The following is an 18,355-nucleotide window of genomic DNA, read 5'->3' as shown; positions in this document are numbered from 1 at the left end:
TAAGCCATGAATAAGCATATTATGCTGACTTACCCGAACTTTCTTAGATGAAGCAATGATGTTATCTTGGGTTGAAACTACTTTAATTTTGCAAAGAATGGTGGTAAGATCTTGACCCCTGGTAATATTTTCAAAGCTGCAGTTTCGCTGATTATTTTCTCCATAAAAAAGAGTCATCTCAATATCTTGTTTGGAAATGTTGAAGTTGTCATTTTCTTTCTGCCATGAAAAATATGAAAACAGGAAAAAAAAATAAGTGAAAAATGTCCTTGGCTCTGGAGGCACAGGACTTGGGTTCAAATCCTGTATCTGACTTTTAGACCTGAGCCTCAGTTTCCCAATTTGTATGGATGTTGGATTGGATGACCTGTGATCTTCCTTCCAGTTCTAAACTTCACTTCTTTAGGCCTCAGTTTCCCAATCTGTACAATGAGGGTATTGAACTAGACAACCTCTGATTTCCTTCTAGCTCCAAATTTATGACCTTATGAAGCATGAACCCATTAAAGACAACAATCCAATTCATACAAAGTTATTTACTTCCCATCTGGCACATGCAACAAACTTACTTGGATCTTTACTTCCAATTCTTTCAACCCCAAAAATTCTACACGATAGCCAATAAATCGGGGGTCATCAAGATACTGCAAAGTCTTGCAGTCTACGAGAACATCCTGTACTTTCATTTTCACATTAACATTTGGACGGCCTTTGGAAGACTTTAAATTGGGAGCCAAAAAGTTGCATTGTGTCTCTGTACAATATCCATAGACCTGCGGGGGGGAAAAGAATCTAAATAAATTGGTAAGCTCACTGAATAGTGATATGTTCAAAGTAGTTTGAGATGATGGCGTACCCCTAGAGTAAAAAGTAAGATCACATAAATTAGAGAGGGAGGAGACTCCGAGAGGAAGGTTAAACGAAGGACTCCCTGAACCCAAAGTTTGAGTCCAAGTCCAAACTAGATTTAAATATCAGTGGGAAATATTTAACAAAATCAATAATACAATAAAAAATAATTAATATCTCATTTTAAAACTAAGTCAATCAAGGCTCTTTTCAACAACAAGGTGATTCAGGCCAATTCTAGTAGACTTCTGATGCAGAGAGTCTATGGGGAACTGATTGTGGATCACAACATAGTATTTGCATCTTTTTTGTTGTTGTTTGCTTGCTTCTTTTCTTTCTCATTTCCCCCTTTTTGAGCTGATTTTTATGGTACAGCATGATAAATGTGGAAATATATATAGAAGAATTATGCATATTTAACATATATTGGATGGCTTGCTATCTAGGGGAGGGAGAAAAATTTGGAGCACCTTTGCAAGGTGAATGTTAAAAACTTTGCATATATTTTGAAAATAAAAAGCTATTATTTTAAAAAAATGTTATTAAAAAAAATCAATGTGCCCCCTCCCTTCCTTTTTGTCTTTGATACCACTGGGCCAAAGGATCCTGAAAATCCTTGTAGTTCAAATGTAACAGCTAGTGAAACCAAGGCTAATGTGAAAACAGTAGGGATGGAAAGACACCTGGCTTCCTTGCTGTCAGTTAAGTCACCCTCAGTGACTCCTCTGAGAAGCTTTAGCAGAGGTTGTTAACCACAACAGAGCGAAAGGCTGTTTGTGGGGGGGAGAGACTAGAAGTAAAAGGAGAAAGCTTCCTTTAAGGTTGAAGAGAATGGAAAGCATATTGGAAACTAGAGAGAGCACACACAGCATGTTTTACAGCCTCTGCATGATCTGGTTTTGGGGTAACTGTTTGATGTAAAACAATACTAGCACTTCAAAATATGCAGATAATTAAGTAGTCCATCCTAGTGGGTGATAAGATTTATTTTCTCTCTTTCCCTCCTCCCCTCTCATTTTTTTCTCTTCCTTTCTTCCCTTTTCCCTTCCCTCTTTCTTTCTTTCCCTTCCTTTTTTCTCTTTCATTCTCATTCTTCCGTTTGTCTTTTCTTCTTTCCATCTCCCTCCCTTCTTCTTTCCCTCTCTCTGTCCCTGTCTTGGTCCCTTTCCTTCTTCCTCTCCCCCTTTTCTCCTCTTTTCTTCTCCCTTCCCTCCCTCTCTCTTTCTTTCCCCCACTTTTTTTTTTTAATTTTAATGTAAAAGCAGGATTAGACTAGAAGTTCTTCTTGGCCCCAGAAGGCAGTAGGGTAAAAGTTAACAAGGAGACAGATTTCAGCACTCTCTCTCTCTCTCTGATTTTAAATATATTTAAACATTTAAAAATTTTGAGATGCAAGTTCTCTCCCTTCCTCTAGTCCCAAGCCTAGTACTGAGAAGGCAAGCAATAAGCAAACACAACTTATACGTGTGAAGTCTTATATTAGCAATATAAAAAAAAAAAATTCTATATTAGCAATGTTGGGGGTGGGCAAGTAAATAAAACCAAAAAAAAAGTGTGCTTCAATCTGCACTCTGAGTTAATCAGTTCATGAGAGAGATTTTTAAAACAAGAATACACCAGAAGAAAGGGTCACAATTTCAGCAGCATAGGAACTCCTGGTGTGAAAACTCCTTCCTCAACTTGGATTACAATCTGCTTATATCTTCATGCAATGATTCTCAAAGCAGGGTTCAGGGAGATGATTCTTTGAGGAAGTTCATGAGGTCAAAACTATTTTCAGAATAAACTTAGAAGTTTTCATTTTGAATACAGTAAATATCAACAAACATAGCCTGCTTAAAACAAAAGCCTTTTGGGACTCAATGATAAGAGTTAACAGGATCTGAAGACCATAAAGTTGGAGAACCAGTGACTTAGTGGCTACTTTAAGGGATGTGCCCAAATCCATTCAGATAGCAAATGTCTGAGGCAGGTCTCCCAATTGTTTTTTCAGTGACCTGAAACAGAGATTAGATACCTTTGGGGGATTTATGCCCAAACAAGTCTTTTTTACTTGAAGCCCTGAGGTATGACTGCTAAGTCACTCTGCTTATATTTTCAAATAAGAACAAAGTGGAAAAAGAATGAAGGCTGTGAGATGTTGCCAACTTTCTCTTCAAAGCATCTCTACCAGTGAAAGGAGAGGCAGGATGAGTCAAATGTGGCGAGCTGGTGGTGAGTGAGCAGATTCTGAATAAGGGAAGTAGGTGGAATAGTACCCAAACAAAAGAGGGGAAGGAATTGGAAGGCATGACCACTAATTTACAAGTTTGCAATGAGGGAACCTGGTGAGGTTTTCTGATCTCTTTCCAATGTGGAATGAAGATGCTCAAATATACTCACAGAAGGGCCAACATCTGCCTTAAGTGACAAAGGCTCTGAGTGGAGTCTAGACCTCTATCTATTGGTCTTTATCATAATCTATGCCATTAAACCTGTTACAATCCTGTAAAATAATTCTATCAGTCATGAGATGGCTACTCTTTTTTAATTTCTTCTAATTACAATATATGGATTCAATTTAAAATTTTATAATTAATTCTTCTTATAGGAATGCCATTTGGCTAAATGCAAATATATGTACAACACAATGGCATTTTACATGCTGATTTTGTAAAAAAAAAAAAAAAAAAAAAAAAAAAAGTTTTAAGTGGGGAAATTAAAAAAAAATTGGGAAGAATGGAGATTTTAACATTGACAGTTAATAAGCAGGCACTGTGCTAAGTACTGGGATTACAAAGAGAGGCAAAAGATAGTCTCTGCTGTGGCTTTCTATGCTGTTACATTCTAGTGAGAAAGACAACAAGCAAAAATATGTACCAAAAAGCTATGGACAGGATTTTTAAAAAGCAATTAGCAGAAAGGGGGTATTAGAATTAAGAGGAATTGTAAAAAGCTTCCTATAGATTATGAAATTTTAGCTGGGACCTGGTGAACATAGAGAAGATGACATGGGAGGAGGTGAAGGTATTGTTTAATTGACTTTTTTATTTAAAAGCTTGGGGGAATTTTACTGTTGCTTTTTTTTTTTTTTTTTTTTTTTTTTAGTTCTAATGTGAAAGTGGGATTAGACTAGAAGTTTTTCTTGGGCCCAGAAGACAATAGGGTAAAAAGTTAACAAGACAGATTTTAGCTCAATACTATGAAAAATTTCCTAATAAATACAACTCACCAAGAGAAAAATGAGCATATGACTTTGGTTGTTGTATGTCTTTTGCTCTTGAAGAGGACCAGGACATAAGGGAGATGATGCAATTAGATTTAAGTGAGGAAGGGACGTGCAAAGTCACCTGCCTGGAACCATTTGGCAAGATATAGATCAAGATGACTAGAGATTGCCCCATACATTGGAACTTGTTGTATGTATGACTCAAGGTCATACAAGGAGATATGAGGGATAGACAAGATGGACCTGTAAAGGTTCCTTTTGGTTCTCAGTCTATGTACCTAGGGTCAAAGACTTCAGGGAATAGGGAATTTCTTGTAAGTGAGCTCTTCAAAGAGCGATTGGCTAAATCATGTATTGGGGATACAAGAGTACAATGCAACAGACAAGATTCATGGTTGGGCCCAAGACCACTGAAATTCTTTCCAAGGTTGAGACTCTATGATTCACTAAGTACAAGCAGATCAGCAAAGTCAACGGCAAGAGCAGATGGAAAGGCTGAGTCAGGGCTGACTTTGCAGGCAAAAATGGGGTCATCTGGAAAGTTGACTGTGCCAAAAAAGCATTTTCTTTCTTTCTTTTGGGGAGAAGTAGCTTGGTTTTGTTGGGCAAGTCTTTAAAAAAAAAAGAACCCTAATTTCCACCAGCTGTAACAAAGTTTAGTACTTGCTTATTTCTCAAGCTAAAAGCATCACTTCCTGAGCACTCAGAATAGCCAACGATTTATATTAGTCTACGTACAGACATTTGGAAAATACAGCTCTTATTCCTAAGCAACTTCAAATCTTTCACTCATAAATATTTGTAAATGTTTTACTGATCCCTTTTGTTGTTATCTGACAGCTATTTCTTTTTAAAAATATGTTATTTTGTCCCCAGTTACATGTAAAGATTATTTTTTAGAAATCTAATTTTAATACTTTATTTTTCCCAACAACATGCAAAAACAATTTTAACTGAAATTCTTTGTCCAAATTAAAGACAATTTTTAACTTTTTGAGTTCCAAATTTTCTCTCCCTCCCTCTCTTCCTCTGTGAATCTCTAAGCAATTTGATATAGTTATTTCTAGAAATACTGTCCTCCTCCTTCCCTTGCTTTCCTTCCTAGACTGGACTTTCTTTCCAATGGAAGCCCATTGAGGGCTTCACTTTGTCTTTGTTATGTCTGTCACACAGTAGGTATTTAGCAAATGCTTTTTGCTAGACTTTTTAATTAAACAAATCATCAATAACTCCTCCAAATAAAGTGACAGCACTTCTCTGTGTGTGTGTGTGTGTGTATATATATATATATATGTATGTGTGTATGCATAAAACCATACATATATGTATGCATTATATATGTATAAAAACATACATACATATACATATACATTATATATATATATATATATGTGTGTGTGTGTGTGTGTGTGTGTGTGTGTATGCAAAACTGCACCCACTCTCTCTGCTACTTGTTCTCATTCTTACTCTAAGATTTGTGAACTTGGGCAAGTCAAGTCAATTTATAAGGGTTTGTAGAATAGTAAGTAACATTTAACATATATAATACGCATTAAATATGTTAAACATATTGCACCTACTAGTATTTTGCTAAGTATTTTATAATATATATATATATATGTATATGTATATATATATAGTAAATATCTCATTTGATTCCCATTAACAATCCCCTGTTATTATCCTCATTTTACAGATGAGGAAACTGAGGCAGACAGGTGAGGTGACTTGTCTAGAATCATGCAGCTAGGGAGTATCCAAGGTTAGATTTGAACTAAGTTCCTCTTGATTGCATGCAGGCCCGGCAATCCACTTGTGCCCATAAAGAATGCCTGAAAAACCTTGCTGCAATTGGATGCACCTCTTCTTTTCTAAATTATTTTATTTTGTCGCCAGTTACATTTAAAGATGATTTTTAGAAATTTTAATTTTAATACTTTATTTTCCCCAATAACATGCAAAAACAGTTTTAACTGAAATTCTTTGTTCAAATTAAAGATAATTTTTTAACTTTTTAAAAAAATGTTCAGTTCCAAATTTTCTCTGCCTCCCCTCTCTATGAACCTATAAGTTCCTTTTTGGAAACTTCCATTGCTAAAGTCCCCTTAGAAAGTGGACTTTATTGAAAGTTTTTAAACCCCAAATGGCCTGGCACTGATCTGCATATCTACTTGCCTGAATTTCTCTAATGTCTCAACACCCTAATGGAGGCTCGGCCCGGGGAGGGCAGCAGTGCACTGAGCAAGTCTTCTGAGCCTGTAAGTGCATTACAGTCTGCACAAGTACAGATTTCACACACTGTCAGCCTGCTGATGGATATGTTCATAGATGTCACAAGCCCCGAGTAGCTGGAACATCAGAATGGGCGCAGCCAGGTAGAAAGGACTGCATGACAAACTATATTGTCCATGTAAGAACTGTCAGTCTTATTATGCCTAAGGTATGTATCCCTACCCTGTATTCCGGCTCCCAACTCTCGGGATATTTTAATTTGGGGGATTTATGTTTTCTTTATTTCTTTTACTTACTAATTTCTGGATACAGAAGCAAAAAGTTCAATTTTCCTGATTCTAGCAACTGCGGTTTGGGGGCACAGCACAGGGTACTGAAAAGGCTGAGTCAATGACCAGAAGGTTGAGAATCAAATGCACTATCATCTTCTGGCAGAGAACTGATGACTCACAATGCAGAATGTGGTATATAGTTTTCAACTGCCCAACACGGATTCTGGGCTAGTCATATAACCCTGCTCGCCTCAGTTTCCTTATTTGTCAATTGAGCTAGAGAAGGAAATGGCAAACCACTCCATGAAATCCCAAACGGGGTCACACTAGAAATCACTCAGCAACAAACGATGAGATGGAAATCTGACTTACTTGATTATGTATGTTTGTTACAAGGATTATCTTTCTCTAATGGGGGAAGAAGAAAAATGATTTTTTGTTGATTAAAAAACTAATTAAAAAAGGAAAGATTGAATATTAGAAAACTTGTTCAAAGGCTCTTTTGGGGTCTCAATTTCTTGCCCAATAAAAAACATTAATCACTTTTGTTCATTTGTAGAAAGGATTTGGGATATTGCCTAATTCAATTCCCATATATGACAACTGTACCATGTAGCTGCCCTTCAGACTAACTTTCCTTTTGACTTTAAACCATACCTCCATGACCCCTTTAGTATCAGCATAGTACATGGAGAACCTGTCCTGAAGTCAGGAGGATCTGAATTCAGATCCAGTCACAGATACTTATTAGCTGTATGACCTTGCACAAATCACAATCCCAATTAGCTTCAAAAAAAAAAAAAAAAAAAAAAAAGACCCAACCCTAAACAAGATAACACGTTGTCATATATGGGAATAGACCCACATGGGAGATCCATGATAAACCTTCTACTTATGGGCTCCTGAGTTGAGAGAGGTAACACATGGAGGTCACATCAACTTTTCTCAAGTCTTTCTGACTAGGCTAGGGATTGGGGTTGGGTTGGTTCTTCAGAGTGGAAAGAGGATTGGATGTGGAATCAAAGAGACTGGGCAAAGATCATAACTTCAAACTTTGCCAACTTATTAACCACTGACCACACCTCTGGGCAGTGCTTTCCTTCTCTGAAAAATGAGACCATTGGGTTAAATGACCTTTAAGGTCTGTCTAGTTCTAAATCTATAAACTGAAATTTTCCCTGACTTAGAAAAGGGCAGAAGAGAAAGGTAAGAAAAGAAAGGTCAGAGCTAAGATGAATTTCCTCCCACTGGGTGAAGACCAACAAAATGCTAAGTCCAGGAGGTCCCAAAATTACACACCAAAATCACTGATGATACTTGGGCTGCGTAGAATTGCCTAGACCAGAAATGTCCAAAAGATGGCTCTCTGAGTGTGACTCAAAGGAGATTAAAATGTAATTGGGAAATATTTAACAACAACAAAATACATCGATAACAGTACATTTTAAAAATCTTAAGTGTGACCACAGGGACCCTTCTTAACAGTGGTCCTCATTTCTACTTGAGTTTGACACTGCTGACTTTAATCAACCCATCCTTATTTAAGAATTCCCTCTACAGCCTCCCCAACAAGTAGTTAGTTAGCCTTTGCTTAAAGATTTCTACTTCTGGAGAACTCAAGACCTCTCAAGAAATTTTTGGATAGCTCTAGTTCTCTTTACATCAAGCCCAAATCTGGCTCTTGGTCACTTTTGATCCATTGTTCCTAGTTTGCTCAAGAGTAGATAAGAAAAAGTCTAATCTTTCTTGTATGTGAAAGTCTTCCAAATATCAAGAATGTCCTCACCAAGGCTAAATGTCCCCAGTTCCTTTGTTTAATCTTTATACTAGTGGCCCTTCTTGACACTCTCCATAGTGTCAATGTCCTTTTGAAACACGGTGTCTAACTCTGAGGTACTTACTACTGCATACCTATCAGATTGAGTAATATGATAGGCAAAGTAAAATGAAAATTTTGGAGGCATTGTGGAAAAATTAGGACATAATGGACTGCTGAGCTGGGATCTGATTCAACCATTCTATGAGAGCAATTTGGAACTATATAGCCAAAGGGTATAAACTATGCATAATACCATTTGACTCAAATATAATTTACTCACCCTGCTGTATCCCAAAGAGATCAAAGAAAAAGGAAAAGGACCTATATAAAAATATTTATAGCAGTTCTTTTTGTGGTGGCAAAGAATTGGAAATTTGAGGGGATGTTCATCAATTGGGGAATGGTTGAACAAGTTGTGGTGTACGGTTGTGATGGACTATTATTAAGTTATAAGAAATATGCAGAATGGGTTCAAAAAAACCTAGGAAGACTTAATTGAAAGATAAACTGATGCAGAGTGAAGTGAGCAGAACCAGGAGGACACTGTATATAGTAACAGCAATATTATATGATGATCAACTACGAATGACTTGGCTATTTTCAGCAACATGATGATCCAAAACAATTCCAAAGGACTAGTAATGTAAAATGCTATCCACATGCAGAGAAAGAACTGATGGAGGCTGAATGAAGATTAAGTTTTCTTAATTTTTTGTGGGGTTTTTTTTCCCCTTGGCCTGTTTTTTCTTTTGCAACATACTAATATGGAAATATATTTTGCATGACTGCACATGTATAATCTCTATCAAAATGCTTACCTTCTCAAAAATGGAGGAAAAGAGAGAAAAGAGGGAAGAATTAGGAACTCAAAACTTAAAAAATGAATGTAAAAAATTGTTTTTATATGTAATTGAGAAAAAAAGTAAAGAAAGAGCTTTCTTTAAAAAAAAAAGTAGTGTTTCACATGATTAGTATGAAAATATTTTACATGACTGCTAATGTATAACATATCTGGTTGCTTATGATCTCAGGATGGAGGAGATGGAGGGCAGGAGGGATAGAATTTAGAACTCAAAACTTAAAATTTTGTTTTTAAATGTAATTGGAAGAAAATTATATATGTTTAAAATGTAATTTCTAAGCACAGTATATTCCAGTTTGGATTTGACCAGGGTAGAAAGCTGGCTTAGGAAAAAGGGGAGAGGGCAGAAAGAAAGTAAAGAATATAAAGAATAAGGAAATGGAAAAAAGATGGCAGCCACATGAGTATACTTCTTGCTTCTTATCAGTAAGATGGATATATTAATAACTCTCCTTTCCTTTCTCATGGGGGTGTGCTGAGGACTGAATAAAGAAAGAAATCTTTGAGCACCTAAAATGCTGTAATGGGCAAATACAGATTGATATCATTTTAGACTGTCCCATGACATGCCATTCAACATACCACATGTAAAATTATTTAATCATCTGTGATTTCATCAGGATGAGAATATGCTATATATCTGTCAGTGGGGCTAATCTATAATTCATTAGATGAATGGGAAGCAATAGATCTGGTGAAAAGAACTCCAGCTCTGGAGGCAGAGGATCTGGCTTAAAAACCTGCCTCCTTGGCGTCCTGTGGGAGCAATTTTCGACAAGACCCTTCCTCTCTCTGGGTCATAGTTCCTGCATCGTCAAGGAGAGGGTTACTAAGATGGTCTTCCCTCTGGATCTTAGCAAACTGCCTGAGACTCAACTGGATGAAGTGATTCAGGATGACACGGATGTGCTATCTGAACAAAGGTCTTTACCACTCCAAATCTAACACTCTCCTCACTATGTCACACTGGCTCAATTTAAAAAATAATCATAATTAAGCACATAGCATAGGAGATAAAGAGAGTCCGTGTTAGAGAGACCCATATTCAACTCTTGTCTTTGAAACACACTGTTTAGATGATCCTGGATAGGTCACTTAACATAGAGCTAAGTTACTGAGCAGGTACCTATATGCATTATGATAAGAATTTTCCAGTCAAGGACATAGCAATGGCAACATAGATCTGGATAGAAAAAAGAAAGCAAAAAAAACTATCAGTTTCCTTAATGAATTTTATGGGCAGCAGTGGATAGAGAGCCCAGCCCTGGAGTCAGGAGGACCTGAATTAAAAAAAGGACTTCAGATGTTTATGAGCTGTGTGACTCTGGACAAATCATTTCACACTATTTGCCTCAGTTTCCCCATCTATAAAGTGAGCATCAGAAGGAAATGGCAAAGCTCTCTAATGTCTTTGTCAGGAAAACCCCAAATGAGGGTGTGAAGAGTTGGACACAACTAAAATAACTGAGCAATAACAACAACAAAATCAATTTTAGTTTTCACGGTAGTAAAGTGATAAGTAAAAATAACAATCATAGGATTTATTTTTATGACTTACACTGAAATCTTTCCCTTCGTGGGAAATAATTAAATTGTCAATTACATCGAAATTCCGGCCCTCTATGGTTATATTTTGACCACCACTGAAAAAATGAACAAAGAAATTATTGACCAGTTAGGATATGTCATATTTAAATTTCTTCCTTTCCCCCTTTACCGCCCCCCCCCCCAAGCTAACAAGGCAATCGTCAAACCTGGGGACAGATTTAATTGGAACGTAAGTCTACTTTACATTTGTGAGATTATATCCAAATCAAAGTCTCTGTACTATGCAAAATAGACAGTTAGTTCTCTGTTAGATAGAGATTTCCCCTAAAACTCTGTTGATATAGACTAAGAAACATTCATTCACTGGGACAGAAGTCTGGGCATGTTAGCTCAATTGGATGGAGTCCCTGTTGACAGCAAGGCCAGTGACATGGGTTTGAAACAGCGAGCCTTCCATCTGAAATCCAGCCAGTCTATTTACCTTATCTGTCTGTGGCACAGGACTCCGAGGGAAGGGTCTCAGAGGCAGTGCAGCCACTACTGTGCAAACAAGTCAGGCTCAGTAGTTTTACCTTGCAACATGACACTGTCTTAGTGATTTGCCTTTGGGAATGGTTTCTGAGCAAATAAAGGACAACCACCTCCTGAATCCATTTCACACCTAACCCTGAGCAATAGGAACACTGGAGAGGATTTCAAGGAGATCTTAATTTGTAGCTGAACCCAGGAATTACTTTGAAAATTAGATGCACTGTGAAGAGAGAGCAATAGGTTTAAACTTTCACACCTGTGTCTAAATTCTAATTTAACCACAAGGAGATTTTCTGCTTATTTACTGTATTTGTCAAGCAGCGTTTAAATTGGGGTATTTTAGACTCGATTTGGAATTTCCCTTCCTTCTGTTAGGGGAATCTTTGAAAGGTTTTCATTCTGGCTTCTCTCCACCCAAATTCGAGTTGGTGAAACTGATGGCTTTTACTGCCATGGTTTTATCTATTAACGACAGCAAGAAGAAAGAAAGAAAAAAAAAAAAAAAAGACAATAGTCCTGAGATTGGAGCAGTTACCTGACCCACGTGGTGGCTGGGAATATAAAGGAACATGAAGGCAATGCAACAAAAGACAGTGTCCCCGCAGGAAAGCAGTCCCCATCATCAAACTGAATACAAACATCCTTCATTTCCTTCCGACTTGATGGGAGAGAGAATTTCATATGTGTGTCGTTCATCACCTGGTGAACATGTATTCTAGAAGAGATGGGGAAAAGGACTCTTAAATAAAGCAATTATTTGACCATGGCTGATTACCTATAGCTCAGTCTTAAATCCATCAGAATCATACTAACCCAGGATTTACTAAGGAAACACCTATATCCAAGTGGCTCTTATTCAAAGGGTTTATAATCAGTTTCTGGATTACCTGAAGCCTCTTTCCTCCTCCCCCTCCTTCTCCTCCTCCTCTCATCTCACCTGGCATAAGAATCTCTATTATAGGAGAAAGACAAGAGGAAAAAACCTACGCAAGCATTCAATGAGCATCCTAAGCTCTTGCTTTGTGACAGGCACTGTGATAGGTGCTGAGACAGGGAAGTGAGTGAGGAAGGGAGAATAAAAAAATCAAGGAGAAGGGAGGTTGTGATTACAGGTGAGGGCAAAAGTGCCCTCAAGAGAAACAGGGAAACTAGAAAGAAGGAAAGTTCGGTTTCAAAGGGAAAATAACAAGTTCTGCTTTGGCTGGAGGGATCATGAAACTTCTGGGGAGAGATGTCTCACAGGTAATGAGAGATAAAGGACTGGAGTTGAGGAGAGTTATCACCTCCAGAGATGTAGGTTTGGGAGACATCTACATAGAGATGATTGCTAAATCCACAGGAGCTGATGAAAGACTAAAAGGGAGTTGATTTTACTGTCTGGGAAGGCAAACTAGTGGCAAGGGATCTCAAGAGGCATTGGAGCACCACTCATTCATTTTCTGGAATCAGTTTTCCTCAGCTGAGGAAACCAAGGACCAGACATGTGGAGTGATTAGCTAAAATCATAGAGCTTACAAGTAGAGATAAGAATTAAAAACAGATCTTCTGATTTTATTGTTTTCTACCTTATTCTCAATGAAAGCTCCCCCAGCCTTCACTGGAGATATCCAGGGAGGATGGACCTCCCAAGTTATCTCCTTCTACTTTGAGAGAGCCTGACCTTCCTTATCTTCCTTCTTCCTCCTTACCACTTCAACCCACTGCTCCAACTTCTGCTCTCTGGGGCAAAGCAGAACTAACCTCAGCTTTCTTTTCCCCCCAGATCCAGTCCTGACTTTCCAGACTTTTGTTCACCACGTCACAGTAGCCTTTACACTAAGAGAATCGAGGAGAATTAGGACAGCAAGTGGTGAAGTGTGGGAATTAAGTAAACCACACTGACTCTCCTTCTTGTGACTCAATTCTGGAGCTAGCTTAGTTTCTACTCGATTTTGGGTCTAGTCCAAATTGTCTCCTATGAGGAAACTTAATTCAGTTGTGGGAATTGGGAGAAAACATTATTGTACTGAACCTAGCTGGGAAGCTGGACCGCTTCTGTCAGCTATTTAGAGACCCTTAACTAATGACGCGGATTATATTGACCAGAAACTCACAATTATACATCTCAAGCAACACATGTCTTATCTAAAAAGTGGCCCCATACCGATCAATCAGTTATTGTTTCTCTGTTTCTTTAATTGTTTACAGGCACTTGTGGAGAATGGGACACCTGTTTTTCTGAATCCAGGTAATTACACCTCTTCACTTTCCCCTTCCCAACTTAAGAGTCCCAATCTTTTATCCAATTAGAAATCAGATTACCTACTGTTGTTCTGTTTCCTTTTAATTAATTCATTTTACTTGATTAAAATGATTTTTTTTTTAATGCACAAAGATGTCTTCCCTTGTATTCAAGGTCTAGGATTAAGCTGAGGAGGTCTGGGACTGGTTTGTTGGGTAATCAGCAAGCATTGTTTAATAAATCGATAAGTTCTGAAGGTTGAATTTTTGTTTCCTCAGTGATTTCATCTTTCACTTGCCACACCACCCTGAAAACATATTCCACTCCTGGAGCCCCTCCTCAGTAAGTGGTTCCTCCCAGAACCACTTTCAAGCAAAGTACTCAGGTCAACTCTGTTCACATTTCTCTATTCATGACTTTGGATTTTCTCCACCATGGCCCTGAGTGGGCAAATTTCTCCTTTTCTTCCTTTTTGGCTTCCTTTTCTACGTTGTTTTTCCCCATTAGAATATAAGCTTCTGGAGGGCAGGAATTGCCTGCTCAGCACTTAGCATAGTTCCTGGCATACAGGTGGTACTTAATAAATGCTTATTATCTTGACTTGCCTCTACAGCCCTTCAAACATAAGAAAGCTATTATATTTATATTTAACTCTGATAACTGATTCTGTAAAGTTGATTTCCTTTGTAATCTTGATGAGAGGAGCCCTGAAACTCTCTCTCTCTGACTTTGGGAATGAGCCATGAGGTAAAGCACTTGAAGTTCCTTGAAGAAGAAATTCTCCTTGAATCCTGCCTCTATGAGAGACCCCCCCTAGGGAATCAGATAAAAGGGTTTATCTGGTGAGGCTATTTGAAGAAAGACTCATTCAATTCTATTCAATTCCAGCTCAAGCTGACCAGCCCCCATTGGAAGCACAAGGCTTCTATTATAAAAAGAGCCAATTTTAAACTCACTCCTTGCAGAGGACCTAACATGCCATGCCATGCCAGGGAAAACTCTGCCCGCTGAAATAATATTCTGTTCCAGCATTACCTTCTCTTTATCCTCACCTATGTCCCTAATGAGACTTTATACCTCTCTGTCAGGATTTCTCTACTAGAAACTTTACTTCTCTGCCAGGACCTTGCCACTAAGAAATTCAGTCTTTCTATTCATGCATAGCAAAGGCTGACTTCCCAAATGCCAATAATAAACTTCTTTTACCAGTGTAGTTTTTTGGGTTCATAAATTCCTTTATGAAGGATCTTTGCGTAGCCAGAAAGGGAGTTCCCACAATTCCCTACCTTGCGCCAATCCTAAAGGGGATTTAGGGGAACCAAAGCTCTTCATTGGTTCCTTGAACCCCGAACCTGCCACTAACCTCATCATTTAACTCCCTGACCACCAGGAACCCTAATCTCATCATTTTGTTTCCCTGAATCTAATCTCATCAATCTCTCAGATCTTGTTTTATGTATTTAAAAAACAATATTCTGAGAAAGAATCGATAAACTTCACCAGAATGCCAAAAGAATCTATGAAATGAAAACAGCCAAGAATCTTTGGTCTATGACTATTGAAAGCCTTCAACCGCAATACTGATCAATGCACAGATTTCAAGGAGTCCATGGATCACAGATGGAGGGAAAATGCGCCTTTGTTTCAATCCTATGAATGTATAAAGAGTCCATAAGCTTCACCAGATTGCCAAAGCAAAACCTACCCTAGAGGAAACTCACCTGATCTCAGGTAGTCTGTTTCCTCAACTCTGAAAAGAGGGACTAGACTCAATGACCTCTAACACATCCTTGATCTCCGCCCCAAAATCAGCCTCCTAGAATCCTCCAACTTGGACGTGGCTGGGGGAGGGTTCCTTTGGCCAGAACCGAGCAGCCTTGAGGATCAGGCAAAGATCCACAGGGAGGCCCCCACAGCTTCTGTCTTTCTGGGGAACTTTGGACTAGAACTTGTGTCTGAAAAGAGACTCTAGCCAGCATAAAAAATTACGATCTGGCTGTATTTGCATAACGTCTGGCACAGTTTTGATACACAGCAACAATCTATTATTCCTATTTGAAGTATGCATGCATTATTAAGGAACAAGAATAAATTCAGGAAACACCTAAATCACATTCTGGGTTAGCACTACCTCAAAACCACACGAGTGTTTTCTTTCTGAAAGCTCTTGTGATTAGGGAAAAACAACTACAAAAAAAAAAAAAAAAAAAAAAAAAAAGAGTTCAGTTCAAATCTGTCACTTATCATCTGTGCAGCTGTTAAGGTAAGTCAATCCCCCTGGTCCTTGGCTGCCTCACCTTCATTTTTGGACAGGAAGTAGCTAGGTGGGCCAGCAAACAGGCACCGGATATGTTTTGTCTCAGACAGTTGCTAGCTGTGTGACTCTGGGAAAGTCACTTAATTATTCTCCAGTTCCTGTGGCAGTAGAATGATGCTTTTGGACTGGATGGTCTCCAAGATTCCTTTCAGCTCTAAATTTATGATCCTATGATGACTTAGCTTTTAAAGAAGGGTCCTTCTAGCTCCAAACCTAGTCATAGTCATTATAAAATTAATGAGTTATTCATGGAGAAAATTATTAGCAAGGGAGACCACTATGGTGCTCATGAGCGTAAATCAGTGGGATTGGGGGCCAAATTGGGCTGTGAATCTTACGGCTCTAGGGAACCTTCAGCAAATCCTTCACATTCCCTCTCTGGGTCTCAGTTTCCTCATTTGTCAAGTGAAGAGATTAGACTAGCTGGCCTATCGGATCCTTTCTAAGACATTATAAAACCGATAGGATGTAAAAATCCCAAATGAATGGCTAACTCTAAGAGAGCCATGTGACAACAGATGGTTCTCCATAATCTCATTCCTTCCCAGCACACGTCCTTGTCCTTTAGGAATGACAGGATGATGATTCGGGTTAAAGCAATCAAACAATGTTCTACCGTTAAGGGAACATGACCTTTGCTGCCAGTGACCTTGGGCTTCCTGCCACAGATGTGGTTACGGAGATGTTCCTCAGATAGGGATCTCTTAGCCATTTAATTTAATAACTCTGGCGCATCAAGACACATTCAGAATTGAAATGCTGGCATAATCAGTCAGAAATAGCCTGACTCCCTGAAAAACACATATTGTTTCCACAGAGCTGATCACCTTTCTGTGCAAACACAGGTGGCTAACTTCACAGTTTCACTTACATTAAGAAACTGGGGTGGGAATGGGGGGGTGGGGAGGAATATAATAATAAGGTATTTAATCTGAATAAAAGCTATGAAAATGACACTGCAGTGAAGATAAGCACAGCAAGCAGCTAATTTTAGAAAATGGCAAAAACACAGGAATAAGGCCAGTGAGAAACAGTTGACTTCACCAAGAACACAGATACCAAATTCACTGATTCAGAATGGAATGTTAATTGTGTGTGTAACAAATGGATTACAACAGAAAGCTCAGTGAATGAAGCTGGCAAGGAAAAGGATTATATGCATGTCTTGGAGGAGTTAAAACTGCAATTGCACAGGTCAAGGGAAGAGTGGGTAGTGAGTGGCCCCCAAGCCAGCAGAAGAAAGGGAAAGAAGAAGGAGGAAGGGGAGAGACAGACAGAGACAGGCAAAGAAATAGAGAGAGAAACAAATAGACAGGAAGAGGGAGAGAGGAGAGAAGTGAGGAATCAGAGGAAAGGGAAAGAAGGGAGAAGAGGGAGACTGGAAATAAGGAAAGGAGGAGAGGAGAAGAGAGAGAGAGCCCCAAACAGAGAAAGAGACAGAGAGACAGACACAGATAGAGAGAGAGAGAGAAGGAGGGAGGGAAAAGGAGAGGGAGAGAAGGAGGCAGTGAAAGAGAGGGGGAATAAGGAGTCAGAGGAAAGGGAAAGGAGAAGAGGAAAGAGGGAGGGAAGTTAGAAAGGAGGGAGTGGGGAGAGGGGAAGAGAAGGACACACCCACAGAGTCATTGAGTAGACCAAGATAAAGATAGACAGATAAAGAGGAGAGACACACAGAGAGAGAAGGAGGGAGGGAGCAAAGGAGGCAGTAGAGGAGAGGGGCAGTGGGGATGAAAGGGGGAAGAGAAGAGGAGAGGAGTGAAGAGGAGAAAAGGGTAGAGGGAGGTAAGGAAAAGGAGAGGAGACAGCAGGAAGGAGGGAGAGAGATATAAGGGGTGAATAGAGAAAGAGAGAAGGTAAAAAGGGAAGAGGGGGAAAAAAGGAGGGATGGGAAGAGAGACAGAAGTGGGGGAGGGAGGGAAGACAGAACAGAAAGAGAAAATGTGTATCTTTATATTGATATATATTTTTGTATGAAGCAAAATGGATAAAGAGCTGGTTTCAAAGGCCAAGTGAAGCAGTGGAAAGGTTAATGGGTATAGAGTTTGAGGATCTGGATTCAAATCCTTTCTCTGCCACATTCTACTTGTATGAACTTAAACAGGCTTCTTAACTCCCTGAGCTTCAGCTATAAAAGGAGGGGGGTGGACCAGATGGCTTCTGAGATCCCTCCAGATCTAAAATGATGCTTTAAGTAGGCTGTGATGTCTCATACCTAGATTCCCGCACTCAATTCCTGGAGGGTCCTTCTAAGTCTCCCCCAATCAGCTGCCAAATTGATCTTCCTCAAGCACAGCTCTGACCAGGTCACCCAACCCCCTCTCCAATAAACTCCAGTAACTCCCAATCACCTCTAGGTGAGATATATATAATATATAATAAGCATATATATATATATAAAATATATAATAAGCATATATATGTATGTATATATAATATATAATAAGCATATATATGTATATAAAATATATAATAAGCATATATATGTATGTATATATA

The 18,355-nt window shown here is 38.7% G+C and overlaps 1 protein-coding gene across 2 annotated transcripts in view; it reads right to left on the bottom strand.

Moving 5' to 3' along the window:
* The window catches only part of PLXNC1 (plexin C1), a 221,191-nt gene that overhangs the window by 93,758 nt on the left and 109,078 nt on the right, over positions 1-18,355 (bottom strand). For both annotated transcript variants that reach the window (XM_074271219.1, XM_074271218.1), the window contains 4 exons: positions 11,857-12,036; positions 10,801-10,885; positions 570-773; positions 34-219 (listed from right to left, as the gene is read on the bottom strand). In XM_074271219.1, coding sequence (XP_074127320.1) covers positions 34-219; positions 570-773; positions 10,801-10,885; positions 11,857-12,036 — 655 coding nt within the window. The remainder of the gene's footprint in view (positions 1-33; positions 220-569; positions 774-10,800; positions 10,886-11,856; positions 12,037-18,355) is intronic.

The sequence above is a fragment of the Sminthopsis crassicaudata genome, chromosome 5, assembly GCF_048593235.1.
Source record: "Sminthopsis crassicaudata isolate SCR6 chromosome 5, ASM4859323v1, whole genome shotgun sequence".
NCBI lineage: Eukaryota > Metazoa > Chordata > Mammalia > Dasyuromorphia > Dasyuridae > Sminthopsis > Sminthopsis crassicaudata.
Note: the sequence above shows the minus strand (reverse complement) of the source record. Positions and strands in the feature narration are given on the sequence as shown.